At 28.7% G+C, this 21,939-nt stretch overlaps 1 protein-coding gene across 2 annotated transcripts in view; it reads right to left on the bottom strand.

Moving 5' to 3' along the window:
• Positions 1-21,939, bottom strand: part of LOC149054380 (receptor-type tyrosine-protein phosphatase kappa-like) — a 208,325-nt gene that overhangs the window by 44,422 nt on the left and 141,964 nt on the right. For both annotated transcript variants that reach the window (XM_089230349.1, XM_089230350.1), the window contains one exon: positions 17,664-17,751. In XM_089230349.1, the coding sequence (XP_089086475.1) occupies positions 17,664-17,751 (88 nt within the window). The remainder of the gene's footprint in view (positions 1-17,663; positions 17,752-21,939) is intronic.

Below are 21,939 nucleotides of genomic sequence, written 5' to 3'. Positions count from 1 at the left end.
AATATTGATACCATTATAATATTATGAATACATATAATCCGAATTTGCTCTCGTAAAGTTACAACGTTAATAGAAAACCCGATAATAAGGTTAATCAAATTATGAAATTTTCATATAAGACTAACTACTAACTAGTAGCAGGTAATACATTTAAGCCATAAAATATAAGATGTGATGTACGATAATACTACGATATTACGGACAATACAGATGTTCAAATAAGTTATAAGTTATTACTTATTAGTCTAGACTTCTAGAGAGTAGATTTATATGCATTAAAAACCAATAAAATATGCGTAAAAAATCTTAAATACACAATTTACACAACTATATGCACCAAAATATTAAAATATGCATGACAAATTAGCAAAAATAAATTTAATTTGTAACATTTAATTTATACAATATATTAAAAAATATTTTCTCATCTTGGTAGGAGTACATATTTTATTTCCCCGATTATTGATCTAAGGTCATGTTTGGGAAAACTGTTTATACCTATTTATTTATTTTGATATTAATCGAAACTATAAAAATATAAAACTTTTTTTTTATATTAAAATACTATATTTTTCTAAAATGTCTATAAAATCATCGAAATATACTTTAAAAGATAATATATATTCAATTAAAATTGTAAAATAGTCCTTAAAAGTTAAAATAGAAAAATGTCGAAATATGCAAAAATAAGTGCTAAAAAAATTCATTTTTAAAATCGTTATGTCATGAAACAAATTTTGTCCACGCTTAGCATATTATTACGATCAGCCAGAATAAATATGCAAATGCATACAAATCCGTGTTTTATTTATTATTACTTTTGTATTACAAGTTACGATACACATATACAATTTAGTATTCAGTATCGACTTTGTTAGAAGTAAGTTTACCTATTTAGTAAATGTCGACTATTTTTTTTATATAATTAATCAGTAGTCTTTTTGTACGTTTTGGAAATTAAAAAATGAACGCAATCAAAGTACCAACTTGATCAAATTTTCAATCAATTAATAGTGTTATACAAAATTTTAGAGAGTTATTTGAATTAAAAAAGAAAAAAATAATATTAATAATAAAAAGAAACAGATTGAAAAAATTATATCACTATTAAACTAATACAACTAGTAGCTTAAAATACAATATTATACAAATACTGAGTAATTTGAACTAATTTCCAAATTATAAGTTTTATCAGAATATTAATATCAGAACCTTTAACAATTACTGACAGGAAATTTGAATTTTGAGCGGAGGATAGGAATAGGTAAAGAGAGAATGTGCTCAAAAAGTTTTATATTTTGGGGTATGTAAAAAAATATATAATAAATAATGTTATAGATACAAGTTTAGTAAATAATAATTTGCAACCTGATGAATTGAGCTAGCGGTGGAGTGGTTGGAGAGTTCATGGAATTTGTCTAATAACTAGTGACTAATAACAGTAATAATCAAACCCTATCGTTCGACAAGAACCGAAAGCGCGGTTTCTATATGATTTCTCATGGCACGATTCTCGTTTGGCGCCCCAGCGATGCGTTGAATCGTTAGCAATATCGTGTTTTATTTTTGAAATTAATATAGAACATTTAGAGTTGTTTATCTGAAGTAATTTATTGTTTTGTCATTTTGCTTGACAGAGATGAGCTGCTGTTCACAGGCTGATTTTTTTTTGCGATTCCACATTCGTTCGACTGCCTAGCACCACCACCCTTCCCACATGGAGTATTTAAACACACAAAGGTATCATGTAATGCTGTTGTACAAGTATAATCCACTAAAATCATAAAATATTATCGAAATAATAATGATTCACCAAGCATGCTCACATTGCTCACTTCCATTTTTCTTCAATAATATAGTTGGGTAGGTATTCAATATCTAAATTCCTGAATCTTTAAGCATACCTACCTACCTAATTTTTTATTTTTTTTTTATTTTACAATTTGAAATACACAATCTATACAACATAGCACAATAAGTATATATGATATTATAATAGTAGCATGAATATTTTGAATTAAGAAATCACCCGTTGGTGACACTTGACTAGGAATTATTAAAGCTCGCCTAATTAAATATTATTTCATAAAAATTAGTTTAGTCGTTAAGACTGGCAAAAAGGACATACCTACATAATATATGTATATTCATTTTTATATACTTAGATTATATTATTATTATACCTATCGCCTATCTCAGATTTTGAATCATTATTTATAATAAATTTTATTTCGACTCGAATATACTTTTGAAATATCCTACGAATAAAATGTACAATATAATACGAGTAATAATATTCGAAATAAAACAGAAACATGTATAATAATGAGCACATCGTGGGCACACAAAATAATATGAATTATTAAATATTAAATAACATGTTTTGTTATTACCACTGTTTCATAAAAAAATTAAATATGTGAGTTTGATGTGTGTACGTATATATTATGAAGTTCATAGAAAACCGCTAATACATAATAATTCATATAAATATAGTTAACTATAGTTTATATGCATATTTCTAAGTACCTAATAAATACATTTTTTAATTTTAAAAATAAATTTTGTGAGTTCATAAATCACAAGTATAATTTGTTCTACAGATATGTGACTCATAGTTTGTAAATCATGTGCGATATTTTATACTGTAGCGGTTCCCAACCTGCAGTGCACCCTGGTGCCCTAAAGGCACTGCGAGCTTATTTAAGGGGCACCACGGCTCATCCGAAAATGAAAATAATAATTAAATTATATACCTATTAAAAATGTGTTGTCCGGAGTCGCGCCACTCGACATCAGGAGGGTACACAACACCATGTTACTCGCAATCAGACGTACCCAAAACAATCTCAAAGTAACGAAACAAATCACGGACTCCCTAAATGATACCCATTTCTCTCACCCAGACTTTATTAAAAACGAAATCTCTCTGATGGCCCCTTGGCTATTCAACAACTATGTAAACAGTGAACTTAGCGAACTCTCTAAGAATGATACCCCGCCCATAATCTTTAACCAACACCTACAATCAATCACTTCCGATCTCGGTGACCACACTGAAATATACATCGATGGCTCCAAAACGGATAACAGAGTTGGAGCTGCAGTAGTATTTAAAGACCCCGTATCAATGCTGAGACTCCCCAATTTCTGCTCAATATACTCAGCGGAGACAACGGCAATTTCTTACGCTCTAGACCTCATCAAAACAAGACGCATACTCAAAGCAGCTATACTAAGCGACTCGCTAAGTTCTTTAAGGAGCATCGAAAACCCCTTCACGTCGAATGAAATCGCTAGAAAAATTCAGAACCAACTGCATAACCTCACTAATTCCGGACACTCCATCATCTTGATATGGATCCCTAGCCACAGTCAAATCACAGGAAACGAGAGAGCCGACGAAAATGCTCGCCAAGCAATAACATCCCCTGACGCTATAAAACTTAATGGCTTTACTCTACACGACGCCAATTCTTTATCTAAAACAATCACAAGCAATATATGGCTTCGAGCTTGGAGACTAGGTTCTACAAAACTCAATGAAATCAAATACACCACCCTAGCATGGCCCTCTCCACCGGACATATCAAGGAAAATAGAAACAGCAATCAACAGAATGCGAATTGGGTACTCATCGTTAACACATCAACATCTGATGAAGAGGGAAGATCCCCCTATTTGTACAAGCTGTGGCACACAGCTCACAATCAAGCACGTCATAACTGAATGTCGCCAATTTGAGATAGAGAACGGGAAGCAGGAGTACCATCCATTCTTGCCGAAGCCCTTCAGCCAGCCAACATCCAGAACACGATTTTATTCATTATCAATTCTAATTTAATCAACCATCTATAAAATAATTGTATATTAATATTAGGCAACTTCATTCCAATGTAACTCCTTAAATCTGTAGTAGCCAATGGTCTAGATGCCGTGGCTTAATTTATTATAAAAAAAAAAAAATATCTTGTAGTTGAAAAGACAAAAAATTGTTTTACGTACAAAATTACTTAGCATACCATCTGTATTTCTAATATTAAATATGTAGTGTTTCTATTATGTGCCGAATAATTCAATAATAGATAAAAAACAGATAAAAATATTGCCAATCTTTCCAAAACTAAGCAGCCTCAAGCCTATTATTTTCTTGCACAGTAGTGACTAAACCATTATAAAAGCACGGTTTTTTTTTGTTACATATATATATGTATATATAAATATATTGTTGATTTTTAAAACTTAATATCGTGACTACAATCACTATACGGTATTTTTCGTGAATAGGACGAGTTAAAATTCATAATATTTATGTATTTTTAAAATCAAATGTAAACAAGAAAAATATCTCCCTTTCATTTATTATAATAATAATGTAATGAATTATACTTTTTTACGAAGCAATATAATTTTAATTAAATTTTAGTCGGTATTATATTATTATTGGCCGTATTACTAAATTGCTCCAAGGGTTGAAGGTCATATTATACATACATTGATAAACCTCAGAAAGTTCATTTAAATTATAAATTAGCTCATAACTTCGTTAATTTTTCAGAATGAAATTTTTTCGTCAGATTAGGAATTAATTGAAATATTAAAGATAGTATTTATTGTTACATTAAAGCCACAATAAATCAATAAATATTAAATTTATATTTTTTTATTCTTTAACAAATTTTTTCAATCTACATAAACTCTACCAAATGTATTAAAAACAAAAATCTTCATGACGACTTATAAAGAATTTATCACAGAATACAATTACAACAACTTTTAAGTCAAGAGTAGGTATATGAAAAATAAAACCCGACTAACTTGATATCAGTAATTGTATAAGTAGATGTATACGTATTTTAGATTTTGTTTTTTCAATGGCCTTTCATATTCGAAAATAATAATTTAGACAATTTAGACATTAAAAGATGACTTATCGCGGCTGAAGAATACTATGTATAAATAATATCACTAATAATGCCGCGATTTATTGTGTAATAGGTTATTCTTATGAGAATACAATTGCAAATAACAACTAAAAATAGCTTAGAATTCAGAAATTAAATATCATCATTAGACGATTACCGATGATCAAATTGATTGTTCTGAATTAACTGCATTACCTATATTTGTTTATATTTATTAGGTAGCATTATATTTTAAACATATTTAAATGTAGGTATCTTTGCGATGAATCAACATCTGCGTCAGTGTGATAATTTGATTGGCTTAACAATATTTTTATAATTTTAAACTTTAAATAATAGTATTATTTAATACGACAATAAAAATGAAATTTATTTATGAATCGTGTTTAATCCTTATTTTACATTGTATTAAGGTATGAACGTGTGTAGGTCGTCATCAAGTGAATTAACGAAGAATCGGGATCAGAATTCCATAACGCTATGACAATAAATTATTATATACATACGTTACAGTATACTATTGTAGTCACGAATAAACGTGGATGGAATAAAATACAATATTAAAAAGCCTAAATTACATATTCTAGTTCTTTATAGACTATAATAATAATTATTATTATACCACAGACCACAGCACTGTGTTATTATTAGCAACATAATAGGATCCAGCTAAGTACATAATAAATGTAAGAATATTATATTATAGGTAGGTAATAATATCGTGATTTCTATTTTTTCTCGGTCTAATAGATTTTTTAAATATTGCTTATATTTTTGGTCTTTTTGAAAATTAATATATTTTTCCTTGCTACATGTACAAGTATAGGGGAATGATGACGGTGAATTTACAATTTATTTTTTTGTAAATAACTAAACTTAGGAACATATAATATATATGTATATATAGGTTCTATATTATATGAGTTATACCTAGCTGCGCAATGCACGAACACATATTTCACATATTATGAAGAACATTCGAATAAAACGATAATGCGAACGACTGCAGATGTACACACCACAAAGATACATAATGGGTGTACGCGGACTATAATTTCAAGGCTTTCCACAAGCGATTTAGGACGCTTTGGACCTCTTAAATGCAGAGTAATATTTTAGGCTACATGGGCGCATGTATATATACCATTATATTCGTTTGCCCTACGCGTTTTCATGATATATATATATATGTGAATACGCTATTGGTACAAAACATATACGGCTCCTACGGATATGTATTCATACGATTCATATACAGAACAGACATACCTACAGACACTATGGTCATATAAGGATTCATACGCCACACTCTTTTTAATTCATTTTTGACGATTTGTCAAACGTAACGCTGCCGCAAACAAGTCAGCCTGCTGCGAGAGTGCATTTATTAATGATCACTGCTACAGCCACTGTTGCTGAATTACTGTTTAGTATTCCTACTTGGTATATTTATTGGTTTTGAATTCAAAGCGTATATAATAGATAAAAAAATCCATGAATTGATCTCAAAACACGATTCATGTGACGAAGCATTGTGTATATATAGTCGTGTGTCATGCACCATGTGTACAGAAAATTATCATTTTTTTCTATACAAAAATTTGTCGCACACGAAGCACAACAATCACTCGGAACTTTGAATTATTATTATTAACAGTGAAATATATTACTATGCTTACATAATACACATGTATACCTAAAACCTACATACACGGATTGTTATCATTTATTAGACGTTTGTTGGTTTTTAACAACCCATATTATATATATGTATATATAACTAAATAGGTAGGTACTAGATCATGTGCTATGCCGCCTATGCATACTATACATCAGGGATCGGAATTATAGGTCGATCGTTATAAAAATTAATTTTACCATTATCGGTCGATCGTGTAATAAATATTCGGATAATGTGGATTACTATATTTGTATATATCTTTTTAGATTCTGAGCGGAGCGATGAATGTATTGATTTTACCATGATGTGTTTTTTTTTTTTTTTTTTGTGTCTGTCATCACGTTTTGGGGCAGTAAAAATGCTTCGATTTTTGACTTCAGTACCTCGTTCGATCAGAAAGTGAATCTAGTTGGTACTTTGGGGGGTCAAAAGTAAAAAATGGTTTTCTTAATTAATTAAACTAAAAATTCTTAATACTTTTCTAAATAATTGAGAAAAACAAACTAAAAATTAAGGGAAAAACGGGAAATTTTACGCACACTCATTTTTCGACAAAATCGATTTTGGTTTTTGATGTAACTTTAAAACAAATGACCATAGATACATGCAATTTTCACCTAATGTTTATATAAGTATATTCTATCCACCATGCAATTTTCAAAAAATTTCTACTTAAGTTGAACTATTCATAGGCATTTCAAATTTTCGATCATTATTAGTTTTTTTTAAATTAATATCGATAAAAATTTATTTGTTGGGTAGAAAAGCTTGAAAATTAAATACAAGGCTCTTAACATATTGTTACAATAGCAGTTGAAAAATAAAAGAAATTCATTGTCACAATTTTTTTTTATAAGCATTCAAAGTTTGAATTTTTACAAAATATGTAAAAATCACGAAAATTCACAAATTATTTTAAGCTAGAAATTCATAAAAAATTTTCTTTTTAAATCTAAGATTTAAAAATTTAATACAAGATTCCTTACAATTTTTTCAATCTTTATCACAAATAAAAATTCCACCTGAAATTCAAATTAAATTTTTATGAGCATTTGAAATTTAAATTTTTACAACATTGGATTTTAACTTTTAGCGATTTCCTTATTTTGGTGTAACTCTAAAACAAATTACCACAGATACTTGAAATTTTGACTGAATGTTTATATAGGCGTGTTATATATTTGATAAAATTTTCAAAATATTTAGATTTGTTTTGAGCTGTTTACTGACATTTTAATTTTTCAACTTTATTAGTTTTTTTTTCTATAAATATCGATAAAAATTTATTTGTTCGGTAGAAAAGCTTGAAAATTTATTACAAGGCTTCTAACACATTGTAACAATAGAAGTTAAAAAATATTAAAAATTCGTAGGCACAATTTTTTTTTATAAGCATTCAAAGTTTGAATTTTTACAACATATTATGTAAAAATCACGAAAATTCGTAAATTATTTTATGCTAGAAATTCATAAAAAATTTTCCTTTTATATCTAAGATTTAAAAATTTAATACAAGGCTCATTATATATTTTCACAATAGCAATTGAAAAATAAAAGAAATATATAGTCACAATTTTTTTTTATAAGCATTTAAAGTTCAAATTTTGACTAAATACGTAAAAATTACGGCAATATTCAAATTATCTTAGATAGAAATTCATAAAAGTTTTCCTTTTTAATTCTAAGATTTGAAAATTTAATACAAGGCTCCTAACATATTTTTACAATAGAAGTTGAAAAATAAAAGAAATACATAGCCACAATTTTTTTTATAAGCATTCAAAGTTTGAATTTTTACAACATATTATGTAAAAATCAAGAAAATTAGTAAATTATTTTATGCTAGAAATTCATAAAAAATTTTCATTTTATATCTAAGATTTGAAAATTTAATACAATGCTCCCAACATATTTTTACAATAGCAGGTGAAAAATAAAATAAAAATATAGTCACAATTTTTTTTTACGAGCATTCAAAATTTTAATTTTAACAACATATGTAAAAATCACGAAAATCACGAAAATTTGCAAATTATTTAAAACTAGAAATTCATAAAAATTTTTCTTTTTAAAACTAAGATTTGAAAATTTTTAATAATCTATAATATATCCTAGACTGATAAACCGTCTTCGCTCAGAATCGTTTTTCGTATACAATGATATAATATTGGATTCAAATTTAATTCCATCCATTACAGTAACCCACTTGTAACCTACTGTACAGCAGAGCGACATACACGACTTACCCGCTTTTTTTTACTATTTCTCGTGTATTATCAATATATTAAATTATTATTATTATTATTATCATCATGAAGAAACAATAAATATTTATTCTTTGGAGCTTAGACCTTTTTTTTTTTTTGTTCATAAAACAAATCTCTTTCTAAAGACCTAAATCCTCCTAGATGTCGATCACCTGGGGCTAAAAATTTCAAATGTAGCTCACTTGTTTGAAAAGGTTTGCGACCCCTGCTATACATGTATGCGTTATATCTTATATGTTGTAGTATGCATAAAGGACTTCGTACGACCTCTCTTCTCGTTAACCCAGTATGAGAGCAAAACAACGAAATAATAATTACACATATAGGTACAAAGCACAGGACAACGTAATTATAATATATTATTATTATTATGATGTTGTGCCTTTTACCTCACGCAGACTCGTCATGAATGATACAAAGCCGTTAAACGCACGTGCAGTTACAGTCAGTGTATATAATATTGTATAGGTACTTAATAATATATTGAGTGTGCACTTCGACTTTAGCCCACTGAGATATAAATTAATATCCGTACATTTAGTGCGAACATTGTGGTGGTCATTTTACTAGTTGTGCATGGTTCGATATGGAGTCAAAATTAATCTATTATTTTTTCTACAGTTGAAATTGTTAATGATACAAATCCAATTCAACAATTAAATGATTATTCTAATGATTTCTCAATTTTGGATGCATTGTTTATGCTAATTCACAAAAACTAGTGACAGATTTAATGAAGCTTAAAGATAAAATAAAAATACAATATTATAATGCACACCCCTTTTTAAAAACAGAAGTTTGTGCAAGGATTACACTTCTTAAGCAGTACAAGAAAATTGAAAAATTTGAAACAAAATTGTCTGAGTGTATTTAAAAATGTCAAAAATCAGAATTTATTAAAGAAACAAATGGGGGTGAGCAATATGAGCATATTTGGTAGATCACCCTACATACGTATATTATATGTATATTTTAAATTTAAAAATAGCAAATTATATACCAATATAACAACAACAACAACCACAGCAACAGCAACAATAATAATGATAAACATTACGAAAATGAAAAAGAAAAATAGTTTATTTTTTAATAACTGAAAAAGAAAAAGAACTAAAAGTTTAATTTTAAGGCAGACATCTGTACCTAAGATTTATAATTACATATTTACATAAAATATTTATTTACCATTTATATCGATTCCTTTTTTTATTGTATTCTATAATTTCAGTGATTTTCGTAGTATAATAAAAATAATTTCAAAAATAGTAGCAAATAAATTAGAAAACTAAGTACTTGCATTAAAAAAAAATTAATGAATTAAAATTAGAAAAATAATTAATTATTTATGTACGTATAATAAGTCAAAAAAATCATAAAAATCTTAAGTGATATATAGGTACTTACTCCGTTTAAAATAGCTTAACTCTATTTTTTAATAACATAATATTATTAATAAAATTTTAATAGAGAAACCTTTGAAATAGATATAAAAGATATTTAAAGGTATTTAAGTACTTGATATTTCACGTTTTTGACCCTCCACCAGAAATGTTGATATGTACCTATTCCAAGTTTATGCCCCACCGCATAAACAAAATGTATATCGTTACTGATAGAATATAGTAGGGTAGGCATATATTATAATAAATGAATGTAGGAAAAAAAATCCAGGGGAAAAAAGCCACGGAAAAAAGCCAAATTAAAATAATTAAACATAGGCATAACAATTAAAATTAAAGTATTAAATTAGGTATTATTTAAAAATTGTTTATACATAATTGGTCAAATATATAAATAATAAAATTTAAAGTATTATTCAACATTTTTAAACATTGGTCATATTGTATACACATATATAATTATTAATACACAGGGTATATGTTAATTAATTTAAAATTTTTAACACAGCTGGTCTACTGTATTGTCCGTATTCATATTATATAAAAATAAAATTGTTTATATAATAATATAACCTGTTTATTAATAATTAAATACATATATATATATATGACCAATAATATGTAAACAATTTTTAAATAATACCTAATTTAATACTTTAATTTTAATTGTTATATATTATTTAATTATTGTTATTTGGCTTTTTTTTCCGTGACTTATTTTTCCCGTGGATTTTTTTTCTTGGCTTTTTTTTCTGACTACCATAATAAATATACTTTGATGTTGTTATTTAATCTTTAGAACTACTGTTGTGGAGGAACGTCGTAATTTATTCAAACTGTAAGACTTTATGATGTAAGTCAAGGCACAACATATTATGTTATAATTAGTTTTTGCAAAAGTACATATTTACTGGCACATAATAATTCTTCCAATGAATAATTGAACGGGGAATTTATGAAGTATACGGTATCTGTCATAATATTATGTAATATCACTTCCCGCTATTGAACCCTACACTTCCATTAGTTGTTGTAGCCACTATAGCCACCATGACATTATATGTCTACAAATTCATTTTTAGTAACTCGAAAGTATACTTCAATCTAGAATTTCGTTCACTCGAAATGGAGTGTCGATCTTGGATTTATAAGTGGTATTTTGTAAGGGTAGTCAGAAAAAAAGCCACGGAAAAAAAGCCAAGAAAAAAAAAGCGGGTAAGTCGTGGATGTCGCTCTGCTGTACAGTAGGTTAGGGTAATGGATGGGATTAAATTTGAATGCAATGATAGGTATCATTGTATACGAAAAACGATTCTGAATGGAGATGATTTGTCAGTCTAGGATATTATATTTAAATATTGTCATATTCTATTTTGAAACAAATAAATTATTTTTCAATTAGGATGCATTTTGAATAAGGCATGGTTAATAAATTTTTCCAAAAACATTGCATGTAGTTATCATAATTCATAATACTTTATATTATCATAGACATACATATACCTGGTTTGAGGATAAATCGTTATCATTACGCGATTTCATAAAAATTTAAAACTCAAACGCTCAAAACATTTTTCCTATAATGACGCTTCATATTTTCTCTATAGCTATTTGAAACAAAACTTAGTGTTAAATTTTATAACCTTAGATACAAATATAAACAATATTATGAGTTTTGAACTACAAAATAATTTGTAAATATTCATGGTTTTGACGAATTTTTGTCAATATTTGAAACCAATTCAAATGTTAATAAAAATTTAATTTGAATTTCCGGTGGACATTTTTTTTGTGATAAAGATTGACAAATTTTTAAGGAATCTTGTATTAAACTTTCAAATCTTAGATTTAAAAAGAAATTTTTTTATGAATTTCTAGCTTAAAACAATTTGCGAATTTTTGTGATTATTACGTATTATGTCAAAATTAAAAATTTGAATGCTTATAAAATAAAATTGTGACTATGAATTTCTTTTATTTTTCAACTGCTATTGTAACAATATATTAAGAGCCTTGTATTAAATCTTCCAATCTCTACCCAAAATATACATTTTTATCGATATTCATTTTAAAAAAAACTAATAATTATCGAAAATTCCATATACCTATGAATAGTACAACATAAGTAAAAAATTTTTGAAAACTTCATGGTGGATAGAATATACTTATAAAAACATTCGGTCAAAAATTTTATGTATCAATGGTCATTGGTTTTAAAGTTTCATCAATAATCAAAATCGATTTTGTCGAAAACTTATTGTGCGTAAAATTTCCCGTTTTCCCCTTAATTTTTAGTTTGTTTATCCCGATTATTTAGAAAAATATATAAGAATTTTTTACTTTTGACCACCAAAGTACCAACTAGATTCACTTTCTGGTCGAATAAGGTACTGAAGTCAAAAATTAAAGCACTTTTACTGCCCCATAACGAGATGACAGACACAAAAAAAATATATTCATGGTTTTGACGAATTTTTGCCAATATTTGAACATCAAAATTTCAAATGCTAATAAAAGAAAATTGTGCCTATGTATTCTTATATTTTTTTAATCACTATTAGAATTACTTATGAGAAACTTTGTATCAAAATTTCAAGTCTTTTTATAGGGCTAAAAAAATTTATCGACACTCCAAAAAAATTTTTTAGAAAAATTGAAAATTTTAATTGTCTATAAATATCTCAAAAAAAGTCAAAATATTTTGAAAATTAAATCATGTAAAGAAAATGCCAATCTAAATAACTGGTAAAATTTTCATGTGTCATAGGACTTATACTTTTTGAATAATAACAAATATTTAAATTCGTTTGAGGATAAATCGTTATCGTTACGCTATTTCGAAAAAATTTAAAATTCAAACGCACTTAAAATTGTTCCTATAATGAAGTTTCGAGTTTTATCTATAGCTATTTGAAGGAAAACTTATGGAAAACTTAGTGTTGTATTTTTAATTCTTAGTTATAAATACAAAAAATTACTTGCAAATATTCGCGTTTTCGACAGATTTCGTAAAAATTTGAACTATAAACGCTTAAAAAAAAAATTGTGACTAACGATTTTTAATTTTTTTTAGCTACAATTAGAACAACTCATAAGGAACCTTGTATTAAATTTTCATGTTTTTTTGGTTGTCCATCATTTTTTTACCGACACTTCAGAAAAAATTTTTAAAAAAAATCGAAAATTTCAGTGGTCTATAAATAACTAAAAAAAAGTCGAAATTTTTGAAAATAAAACTGTATATAGATATCATCGATTTGATCGAAAACTGGTTTTGCGTAAAAATTCCCGTGTATTAATAATTATATATATATATATAGTCTGTGGGACTCAAATTACCTACTACCTATTTTTCCCCGGGACTCAATTTACCGAGTTAGGGTCATTTGGGACTCAATTTACCAACTCCGATATATATGTATTATGTATACAATATGACCAATGTTTAAAAATGTTGAATAATACTTTAAATTTTATTATTTATATATTTGGCCAATTATGTATAAACAATTTTTAAATAATACTTAATTTAATACTTTAATTTTAATTGTTATATGTTTAATTATTGCGTAATTTGGCTTTTTTTTCCGTGGCTTATTTTTCCCGTGGCTTTTTTTCCCTGGATTATTTTTCCTACACTCATTGTAAGTTGTAGTGTTTCTCGCAGTATATAGAAAGCGAGCATATCGTTGTGGTGTTTGCTATACGATTTAATAAGGCCGTAAGTCGGTCACAGACTTAGGGTAAGAAATGGTGTAGCTCAACATTAACGCCAGAAAAAGAAAGACATGGCGCGGAAAATCACAATTTTTATGATTAAAAGAACTCGTATGATTTTTTTTCTAAAATTACAATTGTAGATATCCTCCCTTATTATCATTATTATTTGCAGCAAAAGCACTGAGGAATTCTGAAATACTTATTTTTCGAACGAACAATGATTGCTATATGGCGTTAAATTTTTTTTCTTTAAAATACCGACATATTGACTGGTGTAAATCACTCTTTAAATGAATAATTAAACGGGACATATATGAAGTACGGTGTACAATAGGACTTAGGTACATTAAGAATATATGTATATCATAATAATATTATATGTATAATATCGCCTTCGTAACATCAAACCCCACACTTCCATTACCTATATCGTATATAATAAATAATAATATATATGTAATCACCATCACGACGACGCTATAATATGATATTGTAATATAATAAAATGTACCTACTCACGGTCCCGATTATTTAATTTTTCGTCGCTCTTTTCTCGAAAAATAGCATATTCACTCGGCATCATAATATAGTCTTTTTTTCCGTATCGAAGGCGCACATCATTATGTTAACACGTACTATGTTGTTTGCGATACGCATTAGTGAGACTGTTTTTATCCGGTTCTGTAGCACAATATTAACTCGTTGACTCGCAATAGAAGAAAAACAGAGAGAAAAACGCGATTACTTTGAATATAGAAGAAGAATTCGTATATGATATTGCTTCACGTAGAACACGTACAAATTATGTCAAATAGGTACGTATTTTTCCCAGCCGAAAAATGTAAATTACAAAATTTATAAATCAATCGTGTACAACAATAGCATACGAGTAGTGCACAGATGTGTCGCAGTGATGTGGGCTGTCTTGTCGACAAAATGCAACAATAAACTTCCTCTAGGTGCATATATCGTTACACTTTCCATGAACTCATTACTTTTCTACTAGTATAAGCCATAAGGTCTAGATTTAAGTTTAGGTACATTAGATTTAGGTTTATGGTATAGACTATACACCATGATTTAGATTTTTCTTCCATTTATTTATTGTCGTTGCCACGTGTTAGTGAAAAATGAACAATACAAAATTCAATATAATTATGCCCTTAAACATTATACCCGTAGAAACCATAATAAAAACCAAGACAACAAACCGGTCTCGACATTGGCAACACTGCAAGTGTTCGCGTAATGAGTATGTATATTCATAGTAGAAGTGAGATTGACTTCACGGAAATTCATGTAGGAGAATAATAATATGCATACCAAGTAAAGGCACTCGTTACAGCGATAGTAATGGCGGTGGCCGCGGTAGTGGTTACGGCAAAATGTCATCGGACACAATTTTACCGCCACCGCAGCGGCACCGTCAAGACAAAAGAATTTTACCTCTATCGCTGCAGTATGTGGCGACTATTAAAGTTTAAACGAGAGTTTTGTAGTGTATATAATTGTAAAAGGCATAACGACATTACAATGGGTATTAACGGTCCGGTTGAATTAATATTTCGTCATGTTTTACTCGAACGGTCAACGGAATGTCAATTTTGAGTTTAAAATGTATTTTATCAAATTTTTTTTGTCTTTTAAGACGTAATTTCGACGCTGATTTTAATTTTTTTAATTTTTTTCCCGGAAACCATTATTTTGGAAGTTATAGCCTCTCAAAGTTTAAAACTTTTTGATATTCGTGAGGGGCGTGGTAAAGTGCATTTGTTCCGATTTTGGGTTTAATAGTGCTCTGTTCCTAGTATATCGAATACGTATTTCATTATAATATTATGATAATAGTTTAACTCATATAATGATACGCATTAGCTGGACTTATTAATTATTATCCGGTTTCAGGTTTAATGTAAGAAATAGTGTAATATTATAATACTATCTCGTCGGGCCGCAAAGAAAGAGAGGAAGAAAGGCATTACTCGAAAAACCGCTATTTATTTCACTATAAGAAGAACTTGTATGATTTTGCTTGACAATTATGACCGATGACCTTCGCCACAAGGTAATAACATATTATTATTATTACTATTGGTATTTGCTGCAAAAGCATAGTGCACTTGGTCTTTTTGAAACCCCTATTTTTTTGAACAATGATTATTAGGGCATGCATTTTATTTCTTAAAAGATAAAAAAAAGACTTTAAAAATATGATTTGATGCACTAAGAATATTACAAAATGTTGTTAAGTGTCCTAAGAAAATACATATACTTAAAAATGGTTTTTAAAATTATGTTTAAAAAAATTACTAATAAAAAATCTATTTGCGTTATTTAATTATAAGTAATCTAGTAATTTAGTAATGGTGGTTGATGTGAGTCGTAAACATAACTACCTATCTATATTATGTACGAGAATATAACATATTTACCGATGAAAACGTCGTTGAATATACCACTGTGCGTCCGCCACCGTTTTTGTCTAGTAACCGTATACATGATATTATAATTATAATACGATGAAGTATATTAAGCACATAAATATTATATCTATTTAATTAGTGAAGTAGGTACCTAGTTTATGACAATTTTATATCAAATATTATCGATTTTAATACAAAATATTTACTCAGTTTAAAAACTGAAAAAATGCTCCAAACACAGCAAAAGTTAGTAATGCAAAGTTTTATTTTGTAAGTCGTTTGATCTATTTGACGAATTTTGAACTTGGAAATAAATTTTTTAGGATATTTAGAGAAAACTGTGATTTGTATTTAATTTTACGCCTAATGCCTAAATATGCGATTATAGAACGGTGAATTCGGGACTCGAGTTAAGTGCGCTGTAGGTACTTCGCAACTCGCGTATGGTCGAACCCGATTCGATGGATTCCTTTCTCCGTTGTTACTCATCTGCCCTATAGTGGTTTAATGTTCAATTATGCGCTGGTACGCATGTGCGTCTGTCCATACCCACGTGACGTATGAAGTATCGCTGGTATGTACGACATACCACGTTCCCTTACACCCTTACTTATACAACACGTCATGTTATAATAGGTACCACCAAGCTTTATGTCAAAGGCCATTTATAATATTATGTCTTGTCGATGAAGACCTTTCTCACTCCCCTCCTCAATGTTGACTAATATCCTCAACGTTATGTGCGAGCATGGACCGTTAAGTTGTTTATTTTTTAAACCGTCAATATGCATATGTGTGCTATGTAGCGGCCAGGTGATATTATAAGTATAACATACAATAATATTATCGTTGCAGCCGCCAATCTTCTAACCAAAATTTAGTTTAATTTAGACATAGATACAATTCATGTAATTTTTTTTTCTCTTTATATATATTTCTCACTTTAAACCCAATGGCCCATGTTGCCGAGGGTATCATTAATAAAAAAAAAAAAAAAAAAAAATATTATCGTTGCATCTCTCTCATAGGTTAAGTTTGTCCAGCATGTTGTCACTTAAAATTAATAAGCTGTTATTTCACTTTATTTCATTATTTGTATACGTCATATCGCATAAATCGTCTTACTATATTTTTATGGATGTTTCGCGATATATGCCATTAGGCAAAGTTCAATTTAAATGCATTTTTAATGGTAATTAATATACAGTAAAAAATGTATAATGTATTAATTATTTGTATATACTCACAAGCGATGCATTTGGGATTTTGATTTTTTTCTTTGTTGTTCGGCTTAGTAGCATGACGGCAGGAATGAGTTTCCACTTTGACTGCAGCCTAGAAATAACAATATTATTATTACGAATTATTGGAGTTTCTTTTTTTTTGTTTAATGATATGATATGCTCGTTGATTTGTTTTTGTTCAGAAAATATGTAAGTAACAGATAGGAATTATAATAATAAGTACGTATGCATATCTGACAGAAAAGAAATTATAGTTTATTTGTATTTTGAACGTATTTTAGATTCTGAATGGAACGAGGAATGTATTGATTTTACAATGATGTGTGTGTATTTTTTTTGTATTTGTCATCACGTTTTGGGGGCAGTAAAAGTGCTTCGATTTTCGACTTCAGTACCTCATTTGATCAGAAAATAAAACTAGTTGGCACTTCGGGGGAGTCAAAAGTAAAAAATTGTTTTCTTAATTATTGGGATAAACAAACTAAAAATTAAGGAAAAAACGGTAATTTTTACACACAATCGATTTTCGACAAGATCGTTTTGGTTTTTGATGTTACTTTAAAAAAATGACCATATAAGGCTTCCTATATATTGTTTCAATAGCAGTTGTAAAATAAAAGGAATACATAGTCCCATATGTAAAAATCACGAAATTCACAAATTATTTTAAGCTAGAAATTCATAAAAAATTTTCTTTTTAAATCTAAGATTTCAAAATTTAATACAAGATTCCTTACAAGTTTTTCAATCTTTATCACAAATAAAAAGTCCACCGGAAATTCAAATTAAATTTTTAAGAGCATTTAAAATTTAAATTTTTACAACATTGGATTTTCACTTTTAGCGATTTCCTTATTTTTGGGTAACTACTGTAACTCTAAAACAAATGACCGCAGATACTTGACATTTTCACTGAATGTTTATATAGGCATTTTATATATTTGATAAAATTTTCAAAATATTTAGATTTGTTTTGAGCTGTTTACTGACATTTTAATTTTTCAACTTTTTTAGTTTTTTTTTTCTTAAATATCGATAAAAATTTATTTGTTCGGTAGAAAAGCTTGAAAATTTAATACAAGGCTTCTAACACATTTTAACAATAGCAGTTGAAAAATAAAATAAATTCATGGTCACAATTTTTATTTATAAGCATTTAAAGTTCAAATTTTTACATAATATAAATCACGAAAATTCGTAAATTATTTTATGATAGAAATTCATAAAAAATGTTCCTTTTATATCTAAGATTTGAAAATTTAATACATGGGGCTCCTATTATATTTTTACAATAGCAATTGAAAAATAAAATAAATGCGTAGTCACAATTTTTTTTTACAAGCATTCAAAGTTTGAATTTTGACTACATATGTAAAAATCACGAAAATTCGCAAATTATTTCAAACTAGAAATTCATAAAAAATTTTCTTTTTAAATCTAAGATTTGAAATTTTTTAACAATCTATAATATTTCTATTATAATTTCGTATACAATGATATAAATAATATCATTGGATTCAAATTTAATTCCATCCATTACAGTAACCCACTTGTAGCCTATTGTACAAGAGAGCGACATCCACGACTTACCCGCCTTTTTCTACTTTTGAATAAAATGTAAATTAAATTTATATAATTTTAACTTTCATTGCAATTTCAATTTTTAAATTGAACAATAATTTTCGCACAGTACGTGTGTTACCTCCGACCGACACACACGTGTGCCACGGTCACCGTAAAACGCATTTATATAGCTTCCGATAGCAGTAATACTCTACGAACAGCAATTAAGAAGGTATGTAGACACACTATTGTTATCCATAGTTACAGCAGGTGCCTAAAACACTCTCTCCATATCCAAAAATATGGACCTCACCAAACCCAACTCCCTCGACTTTTCACAGTACGTTCCTCAAACCAACAACACTAAAACTTTCGCCGAAACCACAGCAAATATACAATTTCCTAAAAAAGATCAAGCAATCGTTTTTAACTCAATCGAAGATGTCCCTCAAATAGAGTATATTAAAGCTTTCAGTCAACTCACTTCACCAACCAACATAACATTCGCCTCTAGAATATCTAATAACAGATTTTGCATTTATTTTGCAAATAAAAATATCGTGGAACAAATCATTAGCCAACAGTCACACATCGTCATTAATAACTCAAAGATAACATTCCGTCGTCTAATTAACCCAGCCAAACGAATAATACTATCTAACGTGCAGCCGATTATCCCTCATGATGTAATTAAAAACGCTATCGAAAATTTGTCAATTAGAATACTATCACCGATAACTTTTATAAAGGCCGGCTTCGCTAATGACGAATACGGGCATATTGGCAGCTTCCGCCGTCAATTATATATAAACCCAGACGATAATGATAAATTACCCAGCTCAATACTAATAGTATTCGAGCAAACTGAATACCGTATCTTTATATCAGATGATACGGTAATATGTTACTTATGTAAACAATCTGGCCACACTTCCAATCGTTGCCGTAAGGCAACAGAATATAAAATTACTGATTCTCAACTGCAACACCAAAGTACTATCTCAGACGGCTATGACGCAGATAATACCAATGTACAACACGATATTGAACATCTACCCAACACTTCACACATTAGCCAACCACCTTCACAAGAACAAGTAGAACAAGTTAAAAGACCAGCGCCTTCATCTACTTCTAGCAATTTACAGACGGATAATGTTCCCCCCACAGAAAATATAATTAATTTATCTCAAACAAAAACTAACGCGCAAAACACACCAACCAATAAGAGCTCATTAGCAACAAAATTAATAGAGTCACAATCCAAAGAAAAAAAAGCAAACAATTCGTCAACAACACATCCCACAAATCAAACGACTAATGATAACAAACCTAAAGCAAACAATTCAACACAACCGCCTCCAAAGAAACCAAAACGATCGAACTCCGTCGAACAAATTATAGTTAAATTAGACGAGTCGTTATTACCAGCCAAATTGGAATTCGAAAAAATACCCAATCTTAAAATAAATTTTAACCAACTAAAATACATAATAGAAAACACACTTAGCATCCCGAACCCCTCTAGTGTTCTAAAGCAGTTCAACATAGCACCAATGGAAATGATCGAGATTCTGGATTTAATCCGCCCCAAGATAAGGAATCTTAGCATCAAAAATAGACTAACCAGACTTTCCAACTCTTTACTTGAGATAACTCTAGATACTGACCCTATCATAAAGCAATAAATAAAAAAAAAAAATTAAACATACGCATCTACATGTCCTTAATACTACAATGGAATCTGAACGGGTTTTTCAAAAAACTCGACGAACTTAAAATCATCTTATCAGAAACAAATCCCGAAATAATATGTCTGCAAGAAACAAATTTTAAATATGATAACACAGGAAAATTACCAAATTACACAGGATTCAGTAAACACCGAACTGCCGGAGCTAGAGCCAGTGGCGGAGTAACAATATACGTAAAGTCTGAATATCCCAGCAAAATTATCAATATTAATACGCATTTCGAAGCTATAGCAGTATCAGTGAAGTTAAGACAGTTAGAAATTAATATATGTAATATATATATCCCCAATCAACTTGACTTCACCCAAAATGACATTGAAAATCTCTTAAACCAAATACCTACTCCCTTCATTATCACCGGAGATTTTAACAGCCATAACCTCATGTGGGGATCTATGAACACCGATAGGAGAGGAAAAGAAATTTATAAAGCATTTGGTAAAGATAGCATAGTAATCCTGAATAGCAATGAACCCACGCACATAAACATTGCCAACGGACAAATGTCCAACATTGATTTATCACTCTCCAATGCATCGTTAGCACAAAGATTAGAATGGATTGTATATAAAAACATAACTAGCAGTGACCACTTTCCAATCATCATCAAATATATACCACTTACTAACGATCCTTCTCCGGTCGAAAGGTGGAATCTAAAAAAAACCAATTGGACACTATACTCTGAACTATTGGAAGAAAAGATTACAAGTATAAAAGATACAGAAACAGTAAATATCAATACACTTGTAAATACTTTTACCAACTCAATCCTACAAATAGCAAATATAACAATAGGAAAATCAACCTCCAAGAATGGAAAACCTAAAGTACCCTGGTGGAATCATAACATTAAAACTGCTATCGAAGAAAAATACAAGGCTTTAAAACAATTCCAATTATCCAAATCCCAAGAGGACTTTATAGAACTTAAAAAACTCAGAGCGAGAACAAGGTACTTG

The sequence above is a fragment of the Diuraphis noxia genome, unplaced genomic scaffold (assembly GCF_037042655.1).
Source record: "Diuraphis noxia isolate RWA-SAM2 unplaced genomic scaffold, SU_Dnox_SAM2 contig0007, whole genome shotgun sequence".
Taxonomy (NCBI): domain Eukaryota; kingdom Metazoa; phylum Arthropoda; class Insecta; order Hemiptera; family Aphididae; genus Diuraphis; species Diuraphis noxia.
Note: the sequence above shows the minus strand (reverse complement) of the source record. Positions and strands in the feature narration are given on the sequence as shown.